The 21,976-nt window shown below is 43.4% G+C and overlaps 2 protein-coding genes across 6 annotated transcripts in view; one reads left to right on the forward strand and one right to left on the reverse strand.

Annotated features, from left to right (window-relative positions):
* LOC120031468 (phosphatidylinositol 4-phosphate 5-kinase type-1 beta-like) overlaps nt 1-10,587 on the forward strand; it is an 89,241-nt gene extending 78,654 nt beyond the window's left edge. For both annotated transcript variants that reach the window (XM_038977356.1, XM_038977278.1), the window contains exons 13-15: nt 2,616-2,736; nt 7,143-7,272; nt 9,308-10,587. In XM_038977356.1, the coding sequence (XP_038833284.1) occupies nt 2,616-2,736; nt 7,143-7,272; nt 9,308-9,310 (254 nt within the window). In that variant the 3' untranslated portion in view covers nt 9,311-10,587. The remainder of the gene's footprint in view (nt 1-2,615; nt 2,737-7,142; nt 7,273-9,307) is intronic.
* LOC120031230 (ceramide transfer protein-like) overlaps nt 10,465-21,976 on the reverse strand; it is a 37,290-nt gene continuing 25,778 nt past the window's right edge. Inside the window, exons 5-18 of one of the 4 annotated variants that reach the window (XM_038977084.1) lie at nt 20,898-21,036; nt 20,611-20,694; nt 18,750-18,907; nt 15,784-15,876; nt 15,393-15,479; nt 15,094-15,180; nt 14,416-14,493; nt 13,598-13,693; nt 13,291-13,423; nt 13,085-13,155; nt 12,847-12,975; nt 12,565-12,694; nt 12,141-12,277; nt 10,465-11,807 (exon numbers count right to left, since the gene is read on the reverse strand). In XM_038977084.1, the coding sequence (XP_038833012.1) occupies nt 12,150-12,277; nt 12,565-12,694; nt 12,847-12,975; nt 13,085-13,155; nt 13,291-13,423; nt 13,598-13,693; nt 14,416-14,493; nt 15,094-15,180; nt 15,393-15,479; nt 15,784-15,876; nt 18,750-18,907; nt 20,611-20,694; nt 20,898-21,036 (1,413 nt within the window). In that variant the 3' untranslated portion in view covers nt 10,465-11,807; nt 12,141-12,149. Of the gene's footprint in view, nt 11,808-12,140; nt 12,278-12,564; nt 12,695-12,846; nt 12,976-13,084; nt 13,156-13,290; nt 13,424-13,597; nt 13,694-14,415; nt 14,494-15,093; nt 15,181-15,392; nt 15,480-15,783; nt 15,877-18,749; nt 18,908-20,610; nt 20,698-20,897; nt 21,037-21,976 lie in introns of all 4 variants that reach the window. The other 3 variants (XM_038976932.1, XM_038977009.1, XM_038977159.1) reach the window with 3 other exon arrangements.

Here is a 21,976-nt window from a genome sequence, read left to right on the forward strand (position 1 = left end):
CTCTATGTCTGGATAGATGGACCTTTTAGGTCTTGTTCCCCATAAACTGGTCCTTCAGTAGCGCCATAAAACCGTCTCCTGTCCACCTCCAGGCCTCACTGAAATGTTGCCTCACCGGAACGATAGCACAGTCCTGTTATTACAGCCAGCCCATTTTGTGTGCGTGTGTGTGCGCGACTGAGTTAGCATTATCAACGAGTTCTCATTATCCCTCGCTCTTTGTCTCTTGGGGATCCATTATCAGGCCCTGACTCCAGTGGCGGGGGTGTACAGTGGGGCAAAAAAGTATTTAGTCAGCCACCAATTGTGCAAGTTCTCCCACTTAAAAAGATGAGAGAGGCCTGTAATTTTCATCATAGGTACACTTCAACGATGACAGACAAAATGAGAAAAGAAAATCCAGAAAACCACATTGTAGGATTTTTAATGAATTTATTTGCAAATTATGGTGGAAAATAAGTATTTGGTCAATAACAAAAGTTTATCTCAATACTTTGTTATATACCCTTTGTTGGCAATGACAGAGGTCAAATGTTTTCTGTAAGTCTTCACAAGGTTTTCACACACTGTTGCTGGTATTTTGGCCCATTCCTCCATGCAGATCTCCTCTAGAGCAGTGATATTTTGGGGCTGTTGCTGGGCAACACGGACTTTCAACTCCCTCCAAAGATTTTCTATGGGGTTGAGATCTGGAGACTGGCTAGGCCACTCCAGGACCTTGAAATGCTTCTTACGAAGCCACTCCTTCGTTGCCCGGGCGGTGTGTTTGGGATCATTGTCATGCTGAAAGACCCAGCCACGTTTCATCTTCAATGCCCTTGCTGATGGAAGGAGGTTTCCACTCAAAATCTCACGATACATGGCCCCATTCATTCTTTCCTTTACACGGATCAGTCGTCCTGGTCCCTTTGCAGAAAAACAGCCCCAAAGCATGATGTTTCCACCCTCATGCTTCACAGTAGGTATGGTGTTCTTTGGATGCAACTCAGCATTCTTTGTCCTCCAAACACGACGAGTTGAGTTTTTACCAAAAAGTTATATTTTGGTTTCATCTGACCATATGACATTCTCCCAATCTTCTTCTGGATCATCCAAATGCTCTCTAGCAAACTTCAGACGGGCCTGGACATGTACTGGCTTAAGCAGGGGGACACGTCTGGCACTGCAGGATTTGAGTCCCTGGCGGCGTAGTGTGTTACTGATGGTAGGCTTTGTTACTTTGGTCCCAGCTCTCTGCAGGTCATTCACTAGGTCCCCCCGTGTGGTTCTGGGATTTTTGCTCACCGTTCTTGTGATCATTTTGACCCCACGGGGTGAGATCTTGCGTGGAGCCCCAGATCGAGGGAGATTATCAGTGGTCTTGTATGTCTTCCATTTCCTAATAATTGCTCCCACAGTTGATTTCTTCAAACCAAGTTGCTTACCTATTGCAGATTCAGTCTTCCCAGCCTGGTGCAGGTCTACAATTTTGTTTCTGGTGTCCTTTGACAGCTCTTTGGTCTTGGCCATAGTGGAGTTTGGAGTGTGATTGTTTGAGGTTGTGGACAGGTGTCTTTTATACTGATAACAAGTTCAAACAGGTGCCATTAATACAGGTAACGAGTGGAGGACAGAGGAGCCTCTTAAAGAAGAAGTTACAGGTCTGTGAGAGCCAGAAATCTTTCTTGTTTGTAGGTGACCAAATACTTATTTTCCACCATAATTTGCAAATAAATTCATTAAAAATCCTACAATGTGATTTTCTGGATTTTCTTTTCTCACTTTGTCTGTCATAGTCAAAGTGTACCTATGATGAAAATTACAGGCCTCTCATCTTTTTAAGTGGGAGAACTTGCACAATTGGTGGCTGACTAGATACTTTTTTGCCCCACTGTATATGGCTGGCTGAGTTAGAATCAGGACCCTGTCAGCAGTAGCCATTAAGCTTTTGTAACTCTTGACCTGAGGTAACACCACTGTTGGCCAATATTACAGGAAGAGATGAGGGTGTGGACTTCTGAATAAGGCAGAGGGAAGTCTTGCTTTATATTGCAACATAGCTTCTTTAGTTAATTGGAAATCCTATTTTTTTCCTGTTTTAACTAAACAACACCCTGGTACACTGTGTACAACCGTCACATAACATACCATGTACCACGGGTGATTTTATTTGGCCCCCAAGTTTTTTTTGTGGGGGGGGGGACATAAAATACTGTAAAAACACCAGCAAATCAACTCCAAGTGATGTTTATCTGTTCTAAAGTATTCCCACGTAAGTAGAGAGACGTGATCGTATATAAATGTCAGCAAGGTTTGAAATGATTATGTTTTAATCAAATATTCATCTAGTTGATGATCCCTTCCATAAAGCAAATTAAATGTTTCATTTTTAATCGCTTACTCTATTCCAGTTAACCAATTCTACTCTACTATTTTGAGGGATAGAAGGTTCATGCAGGGACACTTACATAATTGTTTTATTCACACTTTATTATCTCATCTAATTAGACTAAATCAAACACACATGTTCTGTCCTGTGGGTCCATCTGTCTTTAGACTAATAGTACAGCAGCGTTTATAGATTGACTGACTGAAGGCATTATCAGTGAGGTCATGGCTTTGTGTTTGTCTCTCAGTGTTTGGCTCCTACCTGCGTCCTGACCTTGTCCCTGCCACCCCGTCCTTCTACGAGGGCTCCTCCATGGGAACCATCTCCTCCTCCATCTGTGTCAACCTGGAGACCCAGTCTGAAGACAGGTACCTCTATCCGCCGTCTACCTCTGTTTCCTCCAGACCTTCCATGTCTCCCCTCCATCCCTCTTCTACCTGTCTTCTCAAAGGCCCAATTCCCAATAGATATATTTACACCCTTGTGGAAATGATAACAGGTTAGATACACTGAGCTACCTGGGAGGCCTGAGGGAAAACATAGGACTCTGCCACACGTTGTGGTGGCGAGCCACATGGAACAGGTGACTCAGATTTGTCAGGCTTTGTGACAGTTTCCACTAAAGATGCCGAGGAAGACCTGCCGGATATTTCTAAGTGTTCAACCCACGTTGAGTTCAGATGCAGTGCAGTCCATAAACCATGGACTTAAAATTCTAACCTCCCTCTAGAAAGAACTGTTTCTTCTCCTCTCATCTCATCTCCCCCCAGCGCTCTCTGTCTGTCTGTCCAGTAGTCTGTTTCCTCTCATCTCCCCCCAGCGCTCTCTGTCTGTCTATCCAGTAGTCTGTTTCTTCTCCTCTCATCTCCCCCAGCCCTCTCTGTCTGTCTGGCCAGTAGTCTGTTTCTTCTCCTCTCATCTCCCCCAGCCCTCTCTGTCTGTCTGGCCAGTAGTCTGTTTCTTCTCCTCTCATCTCCCCCCAGCGCTCTCTGTCTGTCTGTCCAGTAGTCTGTTTCCTCTCATCTCCCCCCAGCGCTCTCTGTCTGTCTGGCCAGTAGTCTGTTTCCTCTCATCTCCCCCCAGCGCTCTCTGTCTGTCTGGCCAGTAGTCTGTTTCTTCTCCTCTCATCTCCCCCCAGCCCTCTCTGTCTGTCCGTCCAGTAGTGTCAGGTTATGACTCTAACTCAAAGCCTCCATTCTGAGGCCTGCCTGGTCTTGCTCCCTTCTCAGGCACCTGTCTGTTGCCCTCAATTGTTTTATTCATGTGTTTCATTAATATTTGACTCAAGGCTTTCAGAATGTCTGATTAATAGGCATTGTTTAGATGAAAAGGTGTGTGATTTTGCTGCCAGGGTGACTTTCCACCGTGTATATACATATCCCTGTCAGTCAGTAACAGACTTGTGCTCTGAGGTGTGTGTCACCTTTAAGAGGGGTAGGCAATAACGTGCCATAAAATGGTAAACACATTCCTCAATTTAAGCAAAGTCAGGTGACTTTGAAAATGGCCTGTTTCAGATTTCACGCCAGCCCCTAGTGCCCCCTGCTGTTCACGATGCTGTGTTTTCATGGACATTTATTTTCCTAAGTCAGGAGAAGATTATTTGGGGACTGTTTTTAGATGTCCATAGCCCAGTAAAGGAGCTTCACATAAAACAGAATGTCCCAGAATTCCCTGCCCTAGATTCACTCATATCCTGTTGTGTGAGTTCATAGCCATAAACTTCCCCTAGAGAGACCTCTACAGCCAGACATCACACAGCCAGACTGTTTCTCTCTACATGCCCTGAAGGTGTTTTTGTCTTTTTGATGTTGGAATCTTTGATTCACCATGCATTTAGCTACACCATCTGTACGGCCTGTCATGTTAGTGGTTTCCTAACTTTGTTGTGTTGTAAACCACCTTGGGCCTTTTTGGGTTGTTCTTGAATTGTGTGGCATTTGCATAAACATAGCGATGCCTTTGCAACCATGAAAAAATAGTTGCACATCATACATGTATTTGTTGATATTGAACTGTTTATCAATGATAAAACATATTGCAAGTTCTTTATACTGCAAAACGTTATGTTTATGCATTGTTTAAAGTACTTAGAGTAAGCAAATGGACTTGTCCCAGTAGTGATGTGTTGAGTTGTAGTGACGTGTTTTGGGGATTTAGTCTTCACGTTTTGCTGCCTTAAAATTAAGTCTTAAAAGGGATTAAATTCGTTTTTTTCCCCTACACAACATGCTCAACATTTTCAGAGTGAACGATCATTTTAGGAAATTGTCCTAAAAAAATATACAAAAACAAGGATTTATTGATTGCATATGTCTTCACACCCCAGAGTTCACAGTTGGTGGAGGCAGTGTTGGCAACCATTACAGCTGTGTATCATTTTTAATAAGATTCTACCAACTTCGCACAACTCTTAGAGCCACATTTATCCATAATCTTTGGTCAAAATTGCTCAAGCTGAAGTTAATTTAAGGCAGGGCTAAGATTGGACCACTCCGGAACACGCAACACCTCTTGGAAAGCCATTTTGGTGTGTCTTTGGCATTAACATTTGTGTAATTGTCCCGCTGATAAATATGAACTTTCCCAGGGTTATATTTTCAGAAGGCTTTCCTCTATCTTTTTACCTGGGCTTTGCTTCTTTAATATTTCTTTTGATCCTGACTAACTCTCCAGTCCCTGCCAGTGACCGGCTTACCCAGAATATGACGCTGCCATCACAATACTTTAAAATACAGACAGTTTCACTCTGTGTTGTGTTGCATTGGATAAAAAACGAATAATTTCTTTGCCGTGTTGTCTTGCAGTCATACTTAACGACCTTGTTGCAAACAGAAGATGATTTGGAGTGGATTTTTTTTTTAACACAGGCGTTCTTTTCACTTCGTCATGAAGGCCAGTAATGTGGAGTGAAGGCAATGTTGTTGATCCCCTGTATTGTCATGGCAGCATCATGTTATTGGTATGCTTGTCAACGGCAGGGACTAGGGAGTTTGTCAGAATCAAACTAAAAATGAAAGGAGCAAAGCACAAGTAAAAAGTTAGAGGAAGACCCGCCATAGTCTTCTGAAAACCTAACCCTGGGAAAGACTTGTATATTTGAATTGCTGTCCATCAATGATTCCCAACCAAATTTACTGAGCTTTGGTTGGTAGAATCTTAATAAAAATTATTCACAGCTGTAATGGCTGCCAAAGGTGCTTCTACCAAGTATTAACTTAGTGGTGTCAGGTAGCCTAGCGTTTAAAGGGACATTTTATTTATTTATTTTATCTCTAGCACCACCCCAATATAAACATATGTGAAAATTGCGTGTTTCTATGTTTTGTAGTAAAAACGATAGAGGAAGACAAGTCTTTCCAATGACGTCATAGGTGTGCATCGTGTGATTTTTAACCAATTATGAGTAGGCATTGCCAATTGGTTGATGATGTCATTGGAAACACTTATCTTCCTGTTGTTTTTACTACCCATTTTTTTCCCCATATGTTGATGTTGGGGTGGTGCTGGAGATTATGAATATGAAGTAGAAAATGGTTAAGAGCGTTGGGACAGTAACCGAAAGGTCGCTGGTTCGAATCCCAGAGGCGACTAAATGAACAGATCTGATGTGTCCTTGAGCGAGACACTTAACCCTAATTGCTCCTGTAAGTCACTCTGGAAAGAACGTCTGCTAAATGACTACAATGGGTGTGAAGACATACGCAATCAATACATTTTTTTATTCATTTGGAAAATGTTCTATAATTTGTCTTTCACTTTCAAAATGTGGAGTAGGTTGTGTAGATGGGTAAGAAAGAAATCCAATGCAGCAAAATGTGAAGACTGCAAGGGGTGTGTAGACTTTCACTACGTACTGCATCTATTATTTTGAATGCTAGAAAGTGAACAAAAGTTATTTTAATATATTGTATAGATCAATAAAAACTAAGAAGGCTATTAAAACACCTAAACATTTTTGAATAGCATAATGTGTCCACCAGTTGTCATTGGTGTTCCCACCTTGAAAATCCCTCATTACAAAGATCTACTGTACAAGGACCTTGAGCAGACATAGTAAAAGGGTGTGAGTAGCTAATACTTTTCTTTAATATAGACCCCTCCCCTGTTTGCCACTGTGTTAGTCAATTTACATGAAGGGGAATAACATTGTGAGCTAAATTATTAATCATATCACCCCAGTAAATAATTTTCACAGGATTGATAACCATAGATTTTAGCATGTGCAGCCTCCATTTCAGAAAATCCTTATTTACTGAAAATGTCTCATTGGTGTTATCATTTGTGGAACAATGTTATCATAGTGATAAAAAATATTTAAAGTCATTAAGCTACCATATTAGTTGATTTAGAATGGGAAGATTTATTTACCAATTCTAGAAAAATTAAGTAAACATTTTTCCAAAAATGCCACCATACTTCAAGAACGACTCCTTTATTTTGATCCACTTAATAAACAAAACCATATCGGCTTCATCCATACGGAACCCACTGGCCACCACACACCAGTTGTTACCAAGCCTCCACTTGGGAAGGAGTGTGTTATGTAATGTTTGGAAGGACTGTGTTATGTTATACTTTAGTTTCATCCCAAATATCACCCTATTCCCTACACAGTGCACTTCTTTTGACCAGAGCCCCAATGGGCCTTGTCAAAAGTAGTGCACTAGGAACAAAATAATGACACTGTGTAGAGAATAGGGTGCCATATTGGGACTCAGCCTTTCTTTTGTATGTCTACTCATGTGTCTCTGGTTCTCCTGTGTCCCCTTAGGGACGACATGGCGTCCAGCTCCACATTCACCCTGGAGGACAGCGCCATCTGTCTGACGTCAGAGCAGAGCACCATGGACGTAGAGGTGGACATGGACCCGGACGACGGCTCAGTGCTCGACATCTACTTAGTGAGTGCTCACCCACTGTGTGTGTCCCAAATGGCACCCTATTCCCTAAATAGTGCACTACATTTGACAAGTGCCCATATATAGTAGTGCACTATATAAGGAATAGGGTGCCATTTGGGAGGCACCTATTCACACTCGGATATGTAGCTGCACATGTGGTCAGGATCAAAAGAGTTTATCTCGGACAGTCTTTGGGTCCCATTAGGACAGGGGTGGGCATATGTGATATTGGAAGGCCGCTGTATGTGCAGCCTAGAACTAACACACCTCATTCTGGGATGGGCTGAAACAAAAGCCTGCACAACACCCACGACTGCTTGGCCGCGCACGACACCAACGCCATCATTAAGTTTGCCTGATCACTGACGATGATGAGACAGCCTTTAGGGATGATGAGACCTGACAGTGTGGTGCCAGGACAACAACCTCTCCCTCAACATCAGCAAGATAAAGGAGCTGATCGTGGACTACAGGAAACAGAAGGCCGAGCACGCCCCCATTTACATTCGATTTTTATTTAGTCACATGCATAGGGTCGCAGTGTACAATGAAATACTTGAGCCCCAACCGTGCAGGTGTGAATGACGGGGCTGTAGTGGAGCGGATTGAGAGCTTCAAGTTCCTCTGTGTCCACATCACTAAGGACCTATCATGGTCCATACACACCAATACAGTCATGAAGGGGGCGACAATGCCACTTCCCCCTCTGGAGGCTGAACAGATTTGGCATGGGGCCTCAGATCCTTTAAGTTCTACAGCATCATGACTGGCTGCATCATCGCTTGGTATGGTAACTGCTCGGGCATTCCTACTGTAAGTCGCTACAGAGGGTAATGTGTATGACCCAGTACATCACTGGGGTCGAGCTCCCTGCCATCCAGGACCTCTATACCAGGCGGTGTCCGAGGAAAACCCAAACAATTGTCAGACTCCAGCCACCCAAGTCATAGACTGGGTTAATTTCTTCGCCACATGTTTTGCAGTATTATTTTAGTGCCTTATTGCAAACAGGATGCAGGTTTTGGAATATTTGTATTCTTTACAGGCTTCCTAATTTTCACTCTGTATTTTTTGTTTGTATTGTGGAGTAACTACAATTATCTCCTATCACTACCATTAAACTCTTAACTGTTTTAAAATCACCAATGGACTCATGGTGAAATCCGAGTGGTGAATGTATCTTTGCAGTGACTGGGTGTATTGATACATCATCCAGAGTGTAACTTCACCATGCTCAAATGGATATTCGATATCTGCCTTTTTATCACTAATCTACCAATAGGTGCCCTTCTTTGCGAACCATTCCAAAACCTCCCTGGCCTTTGTGGTTGAATCTATGCTTGAAATCCACTGCGGGACCCTACAGATAATTGTATGTGTGGGGTACAGAGACTGGGTAGTCATTTAAAAATCATGTTAAACAGTATTATTTCAGACAGTGAGTCCATGCAATTATTATGTAACTTGTTAAGAACATTTTGACTTATTTAGGTTTGACATATTAATGGGGTTGAATACTTATTGACTCAAGACATATCAGCTGTTTAATAAATGTGTAAACATTTCTAAAAACAATTCCACTTTGACATTATGGGGTATTGTGTATAGATCAGTGACACAAAATCTAAATTTAATACATATCAGGCTGTCACACAACAAAATGTGGAAATAGTCAAGGGATGTGATTACTTTCTGAAGGCACCTTATCCTGATTGCCAAGTCACTTTTACCCCTACCTACATACATATTACCTCATTTATCTCAACTACCTCGTACCCCTGCACATTGACTTGACTGATCTGTTCAGCCTCGTTATCTTTGTGTTACTATTTACTTTAGCAAATTTTTCTTACTTTTTAACTCTGCATTAGTGGGAAAGGGCTGGTAAGTCAACACCTGTTGTATTCGGTGCATGTGACATCAAATTCGATTTGGCCCTCCAGGACTGAAGATGCCCACCCCTGCCTTAGGAACAGATATAATGAGCTGTATTTGTAGTGTTTACTCACACTGCACTTTCTCTCTTGTGTTTCAGTGAAAGGGGAGGCTTACAGACAACCATTTTACTTTTGTCAATCATCTGACAATCGCTACACTCCATTGGACAGGGCTCTTTTGACTCCACCCCCAGCGCTGCTAGATCCACTCTGTTGCCAAAACACAAAGGACTGGGATGCTCACATCTGATAGGTTGATGGACTGAAACAAGACACAGTGATTGACATCCATTGGAATTACATGACATTCCATAATTAATGTGATCAATTTCAGACCCAACTGCTTCTTAGAGCATGTCAGAGAAGTCCTTTAATTTCTTTTTGTAGAATATTCCTTTTTCCATGGCCTATAAATTAATATATATTTAGAAAAAGTATAGAAATAAACATTTCTTTGAATGTTTTAATTTTCCTACTGACCAGGAGTGACTCTTTAAAGTTATAGCACTTGCTTTGTAGTAGCTGGTTGGATGAACGTTTACATTGACAGCAGCAGCTTGGCCGTTGCAGAAGTGTCACGGAAAACAAGGCTAATATGGATGAGCCTGGACTCATTATGCTGTAAATGGAACAGATACATTCTGAAACTGCCGATGCCAACTCTAAAGACTCATTGGCTGGTATGTTGAAGGTAGCTAACCAACCACCTTGCTATTAAGTCCTGATTGGAATGAAGTAAAGGAGCAGTTTGAAGGCAGCAGGTGAAGGTCTGCTGTTCCCTGCTGTTGACCTGAGAGAGGCTCAGTGTTACTGGTTCTCCAGCTCCATGGAGGAAGCACAGAGGTGGAGGACGGTGATATGCACTCGCTCCTGTCAAAATGGCACTTTGGATGTTAGTTTTGAATACTGTAAGAACTATTTTTCTTGAATGTTGGGTATAGGTGATCACCAAACCTAAACACAGTTTTGGATTGGTGGAATATGCACATTTTTACATTATGTACACCTGTCATTGCTAAGTACGTGGGTAGATGCACAGACAATGAAGGACTATGGTAGATTTTTTTGATGCACAGAGACTAGTTTTATGGGGAAGGGGTGTCATGACTGAAGATTCTCTGATACTGAACAAGTGTGTCCTCTTTATTGCTAAAAGCTAAGCAGCAGATGGCCTCCATTTTAGACTGAGAAGCTGGTATATGACACCTCACCCTGAAGACCATATCAAACTGTCTCTGAATTCCATGATCACGCGTCGGTTTTGAGACCATAATTTATTACATAAAGCTCAAATATACGGTTTGCTGAAGATAAATATTTTAATCATTGAATGTAAAGACACTCCTAAAATAAATAAAAATGCTTGACTTGTTTCTCACATTTTCTATTCATGTAGAACACAAGAGGTAATGATGAGGGACACATCCACACCAAACCCCTGCTCATTTCCTAGTGTAAAGTACAAATCACCTAATTTCTGTAGTGTAACTATTTTAATTTACCGAACATTGTCCAATTGCATTATTTAGTGCAAATAACACTTCAGAGGACTTAGAAATATACAAAGAACATTCAAGACTAAAATGTGCTCCTGATCATCATGACAACGCTGTTTCCCCATGGATTCTACGACCCCTCAGCTTTACAGACTTTTTGATAACAATCTTGAGGTATGAAATGCTGAACCCCGGCTCCAGTTTAGTGTCTCAATCTAAAAACACATCTGATTATACTGTAGTAGATAGATGGTTCCTAGGGCTCTGGATTTGTCCTGGTGTCTAAAGCATCATGTTGAGATGACAGGTCAGTGTGTCGGGATGTGAAATGTCATGTAGAAACGGCCATCCCAACAACCATCTCCCCTGTCCCAAAAGCCTTTGAAGCGGTCCATCTGAACACCCAATGCTGTGGTACAACGTATATCAGCTGTATGTTACTTGGACAAAACATACATAGTGAGAGGCAAACAACAGTAGAGACCAACACTTGATAGTGTTGATGGGTCACATTCAACAGATTGAAGTGATCTTATCCATTTAAAGATAACGTATGACAATAGAGACTTGTTCTTCCAATTCCAGGTTGCCAACAAGCCCTTAATTCACATACACCGGTAAACTAATTATCTCTATACAATACATCAGATCCATAGTCCTCCTTTACAGCTATAATGATCTACAAATATAGATTTTAGCCAAAAAGAGTACAAAGCTTTGGACTCCCTCCCCCCATCAGACCACAGGTCGTCACTAGAGGGAGATGAGAAGGTTAGCTGTTTCTTTCCTTTGTGAAATTAACAGCATGAAAAGACGCTGTGATAATCGGTGATTAAAGCAAACGAAAAAGTATAGTCCAGAATAATATAATTGGAAATTATTTACAAAACAATTTACAAAAAGATTGTATATGAATTTCTGAATCGACAGAACCAAACACACAGTTTAACAATGTTTTTGTGGCTCAGGTGGCTGGCAACTACTGATACGATTATGTCATCTGGAACATTCTGGGTGGTTTGTGAAGAAATTCCGGTTGACAGATGAATGGGAAATGTAGCCATATCTCTTCAGGACAAAAAGGTGTTTCGCCTTCCAACACCTGAGAGAAGACAAGGAAAGTTACCAAAAACAATCTTTTGGTATTTTTTTATTTATTCAAATGATTCATTTTGCATGATGATGTGGATGGTGACACTTCGCATCTTGAAAGTCCAATATCTTAAACTTGACATGCAACAGTGGACTAATGGAAAAAATAAATACTAAAATATAATTGAGTGGATTTTCCCTTTAAAATATGGCACACAATGAAAGACAACTTCAACTGATTGATTTACTTGTGTGGTAAAGAGTAATTAAATGTCTACGGTCTATATAGAAGTCTTTAGGCTTGTGGCAGTGAGGATACGAGGGGGTTTGAGTTAAGTATTACCAGTGAGATTTAGAAGAGGATAGGTTTTCCGCTGGTCTTCTCCTGGACGTAACCGGTGAAGCGTTTGAGGAACTTGGGGTATTCCCTCTTGGCCACGGCTCTTAGGACTGAGGCAGGGGCCCAGCCACCAGGGTTCACTAGGGTAAAACAAGCTCTCGGTCAATACATAGCTGCCTACATGGAGTGATAGAATCACTATACTCAACATTTAACTCTCATTCTCCGCCCACACAAAGCTCTTAAATACCAGAGCAGCTTAGCTGGGTTCCATTTGGTCAAATAAGGAACATAAAAGAAAAATGGAAGAACATTTATATATAGGTGGATAAAGTCACCTTGACCAGGCGTATAGGACAACCATGTGGGAACATGCAACTCCTCACTTAGAGGGGACATTGGGGGGGTATTGAGCTGCTGTACTCACCGTTGGCCACATACGTGATCTTACAGAGGACGTTGTCCCTGCTGATCTCTTTGTTGCCCTCTGGAGGGCTCACCAGGGTCTGGCAGATCATGGCCACGTTGATTTTGGCACGGATACACCGGCTGGTGGGCTACAGAACGAAAAGGGAGTTGATGAAAAGGTAAGAGGAGAGCGGAAGACACTTCTTTACCCCTTCCAATTCGACATCCATCCCTAGCTCCTAGGCATCAGACGTTACGAACATGTATGGTAATAATCCCTTGGCGTGTCTGTGGAACTCACCTGGGCGTTGTCGTGATCTACAGAGAAGTTGCAGACCAGCCACGTGTCTGGGTCATTCTCATTGGTCGCCAGGATTTTCCTGATAGCTGATAGGTAGAGGACGTCCCTCTGAGAGGCAGGCCATACTCTCTGAAACACAACCATTGGCTGTCAGTCAAAGGTGACCCGTCCAAAGACAACCCACCTGTACTAGAGCCTGACCGACTACGGTGAACCTGAAGAACCAGAGGTATATTACCTTGTGGGTCTGGTAGACTATAACAGCATTGTCTGAGAGTGTCTCCACCACGTTAAAGTTTTCAATGGTGGCTGAAAGAGAAATGGAGCAAGACGGGACAAATCAACAAAAACACAACAATTCTAGACATTGTGTGCAAATTAAGAAAACAAAAAGATGCTAATCTATGAAGTTAATCTGATGATGAAAGAGGCAGATAGACTCACTCTCCCAGTCATTGCGTACGTCCGTGTCCCAGAAGTAGTGGCACAACTCGTGTCCGGTCACACCCTTCACTGCATGGGTGGCTTTCAGAGGGTCCAGAACGATGCCGTTCTCCTCCACCTCTCTCCTGTACACCTGAGATAGCACACAGTCACTGACAGTAGCCATATTGGACCTATACACACATCACTGTTCACGGTATGAGTGAGCAGGTAGAGTCTATAGGTAGTCTTCTATACTAGGCATGCAGGGGGCAGTGTGTGTAGTCTGTAGGTAGAGTCTAAACACGCTGGCTAGCCCCATGCTCACCTTCATCTCACCCTCCTCCACCACCAGCTGCCAGTTGGCATCGCCACCCATGTCCTGCAGGGAGTAGGTCATGTGATTCTGAACCACGTCCTCCACCTGAGACAGACAGTCAGACGTCAGATGTAGCGGGCCTGCAGTCACTGCGGTGTAGCAGTCTCTGCCTGAACTACATGCCGCTATTAGAGAGACAGTATCACCGGGAGGGAGAAGAGGACAAGGTACAGGACATACAGACAGCACACGTGATGCTCACATTGCTGGGGTCCATGCCTGATCATGCAGTGAACGAGGGAGCGAGGGTGTAAGGGGGTGACGGCGGGAGGGGTAACTACAGGAATCCAGTCATGCATTGCATCCGCTGAGCTCAGATGGTGGTCAGGGGGCACGGCCGTAGCGCTACACTCCCTCTCATGCTAGACACAATTCAACCCATATCATTGTGTTATGTCGATGACGAGGCCATTTTTCAACGTTTTCATGAATCTAAACTGCCCTGTAGCTCAGCTTTCCTACACTGATAACCAACGTCTTCTCATCATTTTGCAAAGGGAATGAACAGGGATTCGTCGAGGACAGCTCTGGACACTGAAAACAGATCTCGGGGGTGGGGTGGGGGGGAACACACATGAAGTGCATCAGAAAGATGGAACGAGACAACGAGTTGAAGGACAGGTCATCAGTCAGTGTTGAAGCTATGTAGACAGTACAGTGTGTATTAGAGCTCCTAGTCATTCCCATGCAGTCAGTCTCAGTCAGTAGAGGGCAGTGTGCATCCCCAGGGGGATGGTGACACTAGCGGTGCTCAACACATACAGTACCTGTGCGCTGAATCTGTGAACATCATCTGAGGCACTGACTAATTCAACGGAGGACAGGGAGGAAGAGTAGCTATGGGGCTACGCAGCAGAGGAAGAGGAGGGGAGAGAAAGTGTGATGGGAGAGAGAGAGAGAGAGAACAGAGGAAAGGAGAAAGAGGGGAAAAGGGGAGAAAGAAAGAGGGGGAGAGAAAGAGAAATAAAGAGGTGAGGAGGTGGAGAAAGAGGGGAGGGGGAGAAAAACATCCAGGGAATGAGATCCGGGATGCCGCCACACGTGAAAGACGAGCAGAGAAGGTTACCACCCTTCACTACATGAGAAGGTCACCCAAATCAAACTAAATCAATACGAGAGGTCAATAGAAACACATCGTAAAACAACCTGACTGGAGAGTAGAGGAAATCCCACACAAACACCACCAGAGAAAGGCCAGTAAGAACACCCATGTTGGAAAACGTATCAAACCAACACACACACACACACACACACACACACACACGATCTCAGATGTGGCCTACAGAGGAGAAGACGCCAATAGCCATGTACTGGCAGGCCTGTTACAGTGAAACAGCTTCATAGTGAGAGGGAAGAATGTCAGAGACAAACCATATCAACTGAACAGACTCTTGACTGTGCTGTATGCACTGTCATATTTAGTTGGACTGTGTGTGTGTGCGTACCTGTTTGGCAAAGCGGTGTGTTCCGATGACGGAGTATGCGTCTCCAGGGGGGACGGGGGTCAGTCTGGGTATCCTCACCTTCTCTGACTGACACGGAGGAGGAACACACAACCAGACATCAACACCACATTACTCTCAGGTTGTCCAATTTCAAAACTCACTCACACCTCTAGGTCCAACATCCACAACCCGCCATATTGCTTTTCCCTCTAGAGACTTCTCAGATCTACACAGAATGGCCAGAGGTAGGGACTAGCGAGCAGCTGCCTGTCTGTATACAGAGTAGAAGTGTAACCTACCTGTTCCTCTATCTTGTCTTGTCTGTCCAGGGCAGCTTCCACCGCATCAAAGAACTCATCCTCATTGATGAGGCTGTTAGGACCCTCCTGTAGAAACACAACACCACAGTCAGACAGATGTACTGCTTCCAGGTCAGGATGTAGCATCTAGTAGCCAAATCAACCTCATGCAACAGGAATCAATGCCCCGCAATCTGACGGATAAATTCCCACTATGACTAATACAATGTCAAGGCCATGACCCGCAATATGTCCATTTTCTAGTCTAGTATCTATACTGATGAGCCAGTGGTAAAACATGACTAAGATCACTCATGTGGTTCCAGTATACATCATCACTACAGGTGGAAGTGTCAGAGTGTCGGCAGTTTGAAAGGTTTGGAATTCTTACCTCGTAGTCGGGGCCTCCGTAGTGAGATTTCTTCTTCAGTTCACTCAAGGCCGACTTGTAGGCATCCTCCACCCTCCTCCTCTTCTCCAGCTCCTGAACGCGCATGCACACACACACACACACACACACACACACACACACACACACACACACACACACAGGTCAACTGGAAGGAACACTGTTCTTGTAGAGCATGCGTTTATGGTAGGATAAATCACCAGCTCAACTCTAACTCTCGCTAGTTTCAATTAAACATTAAAAAGGTAGTTATCAAGCTGATTAATAACCCCATAAATCAACAACCCTGTACTTTCAGAGGATGAACAGAAAATAAGAGTTGCTGGAGATAATTTTACACGGATCTTAAAACAGTTAAGAGTACGGTAGGTCTAGTTCACAAAAGGGTTCTCGAGCCTGACCCCGTTCTGACCCCGTTGGTGTGTGTGTTCTCTCTGTACATCAGCGCACGGTGATCCAGGCCTACATACCAGCCAGCCAGCAGACGCCTGGGACTTTAGTTCTGCACAAACTGGTTTAACCTCCAGTCTCAAGCTCCACCACAGGCAAATAAAACTGACTCAAGACAAGACAGTCTCGCCTTTGTCTGGCAACCTCTGAGACGAGCTCACTGTGCCCCCTATGTGTACTAAACCTGGCCGACCAGCCTGAGAACCTGTCACAAGGAGTGTGGAGAGAGAGAGAGAGGAGCGCAAAGTGTTACGAGATGGAACACGACAGTACTGATTCATCTCTACCCCAGGTCCATTACAAATTGTACTGACTAAGGATAGAAAGAACGTATACCTTCGGAATGAAGATCTCCACCTCGAAACAAACAGATCTGTCAAACTAGTGAATAAACCATTATCATACACTACCGCTTTGTAACAATCCAAATACAACTCCAAATATCCACTAGAATAGTGGAGGGAAGGAGAGAACTGAAGTAGAGCAGTTAGTTCTGGTTCTAGGTTCCATTTCGAGTGTATTCCACTGTGGAGTCTAGGAAGCAGCCGTAGCAGAGACGTAGGCCTACACCTACTGTAAAGAAGAAGCTGCATGTCTGTAGTGGGATCCATCTCCGGCCGTCGTACTTCAGTAAGTCGGCCCCCAAGTGGAACGAGGGCTTCCAGAAAGACAGACTGTACCACGACGTCCGAGCAGTCATCCTACTACTAAGTCCAGTCTGTGTGTTGGTGTGTGTCCCGTCCTGTGACGCTCTCCCTGATCCACATAGGCTACGCTCAAGACACACACCCAGCCACGCTAGTGTCAATCCGGTAGCATCAGCCAACTGCAGCCTATTCCTACCTTCTTTGGGGTTGGGCAACTTGCCATGGGAATACAATGGAAGAACTGGTTTTTCGACAGCTGAGCAGGGTGAGGATGTGGAGCTTTGTCATGATGCAAAGTAGGGGGCGGATACCAACAGACTGCAGTATCTACAAACTCCAATCTAAATCCTTAATCCATTCATATCCCCATTAAAACCTTGCTTTACAGAAATGCAGCCAGGGCTCTAGACTTACGTTTTCCACTGGTGGCGTTGGTGCTACAAACTTTTTCAGTTAAATGGCACCAGCACATGATTTGGTCGCAGTGCGCCGATAATGACCTGAGTCGCATAACGTACCTGCATTCCGTACAGAAACAGGCTAGTAATGACTAGCCATATTTCAAGTTAACATGCCCTCGCAGTGCTCGACATTCAGGTAAATTTGCCAGTGGCACATTGGGCCAATGCCAATTGAAAGCTACTGGCCCGACTGACAAGAATACGCTATCTTTCATTTGTGGGCTGAACAAGTAGCCTAAAGCGACCTACCATCCATACACAAATAATTACGTTTTATTATGACAATATCATATTTACATTGATTGTCTGGCGGGAAGAAATGAAACCGTTGCGCCACCTCAAAAAGGCTGTTACTTGTTAGAGATTCTGAACAGTCACTACAGTTGTAGGGCCCTATAAAATCCGTTTCATGTTTTGGCAAATTCAGTTTTCCCAGTTTAATTTTCCCTGTTTGAGTTCTCCGATGTTTTCACTCTCAAAAATCACTTTTTTGTTGTTGTTGAAAAACAACATCGCAAAGATTCAACCAAGACTTTTTGAATACCTGGTCTTCAATACCCATCGTCGCATACCCATTGCTGTTTCAGTACATCTTGATAATAACATTTTAAAAAGTAAAATGTGAACCAAAAACTAAATGCGACCAGCTACATTTTCTTCACTGACACCCAAGCGACTGCCAAGGCAAATGCTCAAAATGAGAGTGTTTGTCACAGTTTTGAGCCCTGGCAGCTGAAGGGTGATTTATTTCATGCAATGTCTAAAACAGTCAAACTCTACCTTCAGAAGCAGGAGTGTCTTGAAAGGTGTTTAACAATTGCCTTCACTACAAAGTGCTTCCAGACAGAATGTCAATCTGGCCATGTTTTCGGTCATTCAACAGGTCACATGAGAGCCTAATAGCATGTAAATCCACCATGATCTCCCCTGAAGAGTTGAATTCTTTTCAAATGTTTTACTTTCCTATTACTGCACAACAGTGTGGCCAATCTCGGCTGGGTGGGGCATTGACGGGGGTCCACCAATCCCATCCAGTTCCATACAGCAAAGGCTCTTGATACGACCATTTGAGAGACCACACACACACACACACACACGTCACAAACTGAGTGAACAGACAGACTGGATCTGCCACCTCATGTTAGACAATGCAACTGCTGAACCTTGGCATGAGTGGTGTACGGTCTGCTCACTGGCTAAAACCAGAAACACACCAGTTCACTTCTATTTTACCCACCAGGTTGATTGACAACGCATACTCTTCTGCAACAACAACCTGACTGGGGAAGAGTTTCCATGGGAGGTGAGGGGTTGAATGCTTCCAAGGCCCCAGTGACCTTGGCTAAAGAAGACATGTGATTGGCTGTGGAAGCAGTAGGCTGTGACATACCTTGTCCAGCCTCTTCTGCCAGCTGTCCTCCCTCTTCACCATGAGCTCAATGCAGTGGGACAGGGTAGACAGGATCCCAGCTGTAGTGGCCTTAAACGTGATGGCCTCGCCCTTAAAATCGATCCCATTCATGCCCTTAGGACTGGCAGGGAGAAACACTGAGAAAGAAAAGAGAGAGCGAGAGACTGTTAGATGGAGAGAAAAAAAATACCTGATAAATATTTTGATGCACAACACACACATTCTACACAAACACACATTTGGGACGAGAACAGGGTCATCCACAGTACAGCACCCCTAGAGCTATATTAGGGGTCAAGAGCCTTCCTCAAAGGAACTGCTATGAGTAGTAGCAACGCCAGTAGTAGTTACTATAAGTGTGATTATATACACCAGGTAGTTTGGGTCCTGATTGTCTGAAAGCTGTGGTATATCAGGCAACATACCCTGGGTATGATGCAAAACTACTTGTTTACATTGCTAGCCAGTTTATAATAGCAGTAAGGCACCTCAGAGTTTGTGGTATATGGCCAATATACCACGGCTAAGGGCTGTATCCAGGCACTCCGTGTTGCGTCGTGCAGAGAACCCCCCTTAGCCGTGGTATATTGGCCATATACAGTGCATTTGAAAGTATTCAGACCCCTTCACTTTTTGTTACGTTAGAGCCTTATTCTAAAATTGATTAAATTATTGTCTTTTCTCATCAATCTACACAATGACAAAGCAAAAGCAATTTTTTTCCGAAATATTACATTTACATAAGTATTCAGTCCCTTTACTCAGTACTTTGTTGAAACACCTTTGGCAGCAATTACAGCCTCAAATCTTCTTTGGTATGACGCTACAAGCTTGGCACACCTGTATTTGGGGAGTTTCTCCCATTCTTCTCTGCAGATCCTCCCAAGCTCTGTCAGGTTGGATGGGGAACGTCACTGCACAGCTATTTTCAGGTCTCTCCAGAGATGTTCGACCAGGTTCAAGTCCGGGCTCAGGCTGGGCCACTCAAGGACATTCAGAGACTTGTCTTGAAGCCACTCCTGCATTGTCTTGGCTGTGTGCTTAGGGCGTTGTCTGGTTGGAAGGTGAACCGTTTCCACTGTTTGAGGTTCTGAGCGCTCTGGAGCAGGTTTTCATCAAGGATCTCTCTGTACTTTGCTCTGTTCATCTTTCCCCCGATCCTGACTAGTCTCCCGGTCCCCGTCTCTGAAATACATCCCCACAGCATGATGCTGCCACCACCACGCTTCACTGTAAGGATGATGCCAGGTTTCCTCCAGACGTGACACTTGGCATTCAGGTCAATCTTGGTTTCATCAGAACAGAGAATCTTGTTTCTCATGGTCTGAGAGTCCTTTAGGTGCATTTTGGCATACTCCAAGCAGGCTGTCATGTGCCTTTTACTGAGTAGCTTCCGTCTGGTCACTCGACCATAAAGGTGGGACCTTATTGTGGGACCTTATATAGACAGGTGTGTGCCTTTCCAAATCATGTCCAATCAATTTAATTTACCACAGTTGGACTCCAATCAAGTTGTAGAAACATCTCAAGCATGATCAATGGAAATAGAATGCACTGGAGCTCCATTTTGTGTAAATAAAGTATCTGGTTTTTATTTTTAATAAATCTGCAAAAATGTCTAAAAACCTGTTTTACACTTGGTCATTATGGGGTATTGTGATGTCATTATGGGGTATTGTGATGTCATTATGGGGTATCATGTGTAGATTGATGAGGGGGAAAAATGATCAATTTTCGAATAAGACTAACGTAACAAAATGTGAAAAAAGTGAAGGCGTCTGTGAATGCACTGTACCACCCCCCCATGGACCTTATTGCTTAAATCTACACTGTTACTCACGCTTCTCTTTGCTGCCGTTGTTGTTGTGAAGGCAGTCACCATTGGGACGCGTGCTCGTGGGAAAGTCATCTTCATCCTCCTCCACTACTGGAAACGACATACAAGAGTCCATCATTGATCTACCTCCTGGGTAACCACTAGGCAGGTGTGGTATTTACACCACAGAAATACAGAGCAAACGTATCTATGTGACAGAGGCAGTTTAAATGGCCAGTTCAAGTACAAGAGTCCAAATGGAACTTTCAAATTATTATTTAGCAGATATTTTTTGTCAAATCCATTTGTACCTCTGTCTCTCTGGAACTCGTCCTTGGAGACGCCGTCTGCACAGCCGTCAAAGTACTTCTGTAGTGTGTCCACTTGTCTGCACAGGATGTCTCTGAATGTCTCCATCTCCGCCAGCTTCTCCCGCAGGCTGTGGCCCTTCTGGTCCAACACCACACACAAACAAACACAGGGGTTCACCGTTAAATGTGAACATAATTAAACAATCATGCATTGGGAATGAATGGGAGGGCTGACTACATCAGGGTTTCCTAATCCTGGTCCCAGTTCTTCAAAAATTGTCTGATCGGATTTCGGCAATTGTATAGGATTAAATGTTAGAACTTTTTCTAAACTGAAAAAGGAGATTCGGATCCTCCAGATAGGGATTCACAGTAAACCAATTTGACTTTTAAAATCAGGATTAAATGTCGTTTGACTTTTTCAATTGTCAAAGGGTAGTGATTAGGATAGTTTTGATGTCAAAAATATGGATTATCTTGATCCCACTGGAAGGGTGGATTCAGAAAGGTGAAAGGCTCAACAAACAAAAAATCTAACTGAGGTGAGGAGGTTTAAAAAAAATAAAAGGTTCTTACAATTTAAAAACCAAAAGGTTCATTATGTTCAATTGACGGCAGTATAGGCATGTGGTCAGTTGTTATATTGAGAAGTGTCAAATAAATGCATCCACTTACTTATAAGTGATATGCAGGCTCTATTATTTGTAATTAAGGTAGCTTTATTCATGTAGTTTACTCGTCTCTGTTTCCCTATGACAGTGTAGAAGTTCTACCACAACCTATCCAGTAGATTGCAAGGTGTAGGCGTATTCAAAGCGCTGAAAAAAGAAACGGATTCTGTGATCTTGATATTATGGTATCTGGATCAGAATCATTTTCTCAGTTTATTTTTTATGATAAACTTGCTAAAAAAAATATCTGATCCTCGATAGCAAAAAAAAAAAAAAAGCGGATTACAGAATCCGGATTATTCTGATCCGATTAAACTTTTTGACAAACTGGGCCCAGGGGACCCAAAGGGGTGTACATTTTAGCTTTCTCCCCTAGCACTATACACCTGATCCTGGGCAAAAAGTAAA

This window comes from Salvelinus namaycush, chromosome 1 (genome assembly GCF_016432855.1).
Source record: "Salvelinus namaycush isolate Seneca chromosome 1, SaNama_1.0, whole genome shotgun sequence".
NCBI lineage: Eukaryota > Metazoa > Chordata > Actinopteri > Salmoniformes > Salmonidae > Salvelinus > Salvelinus namaycush.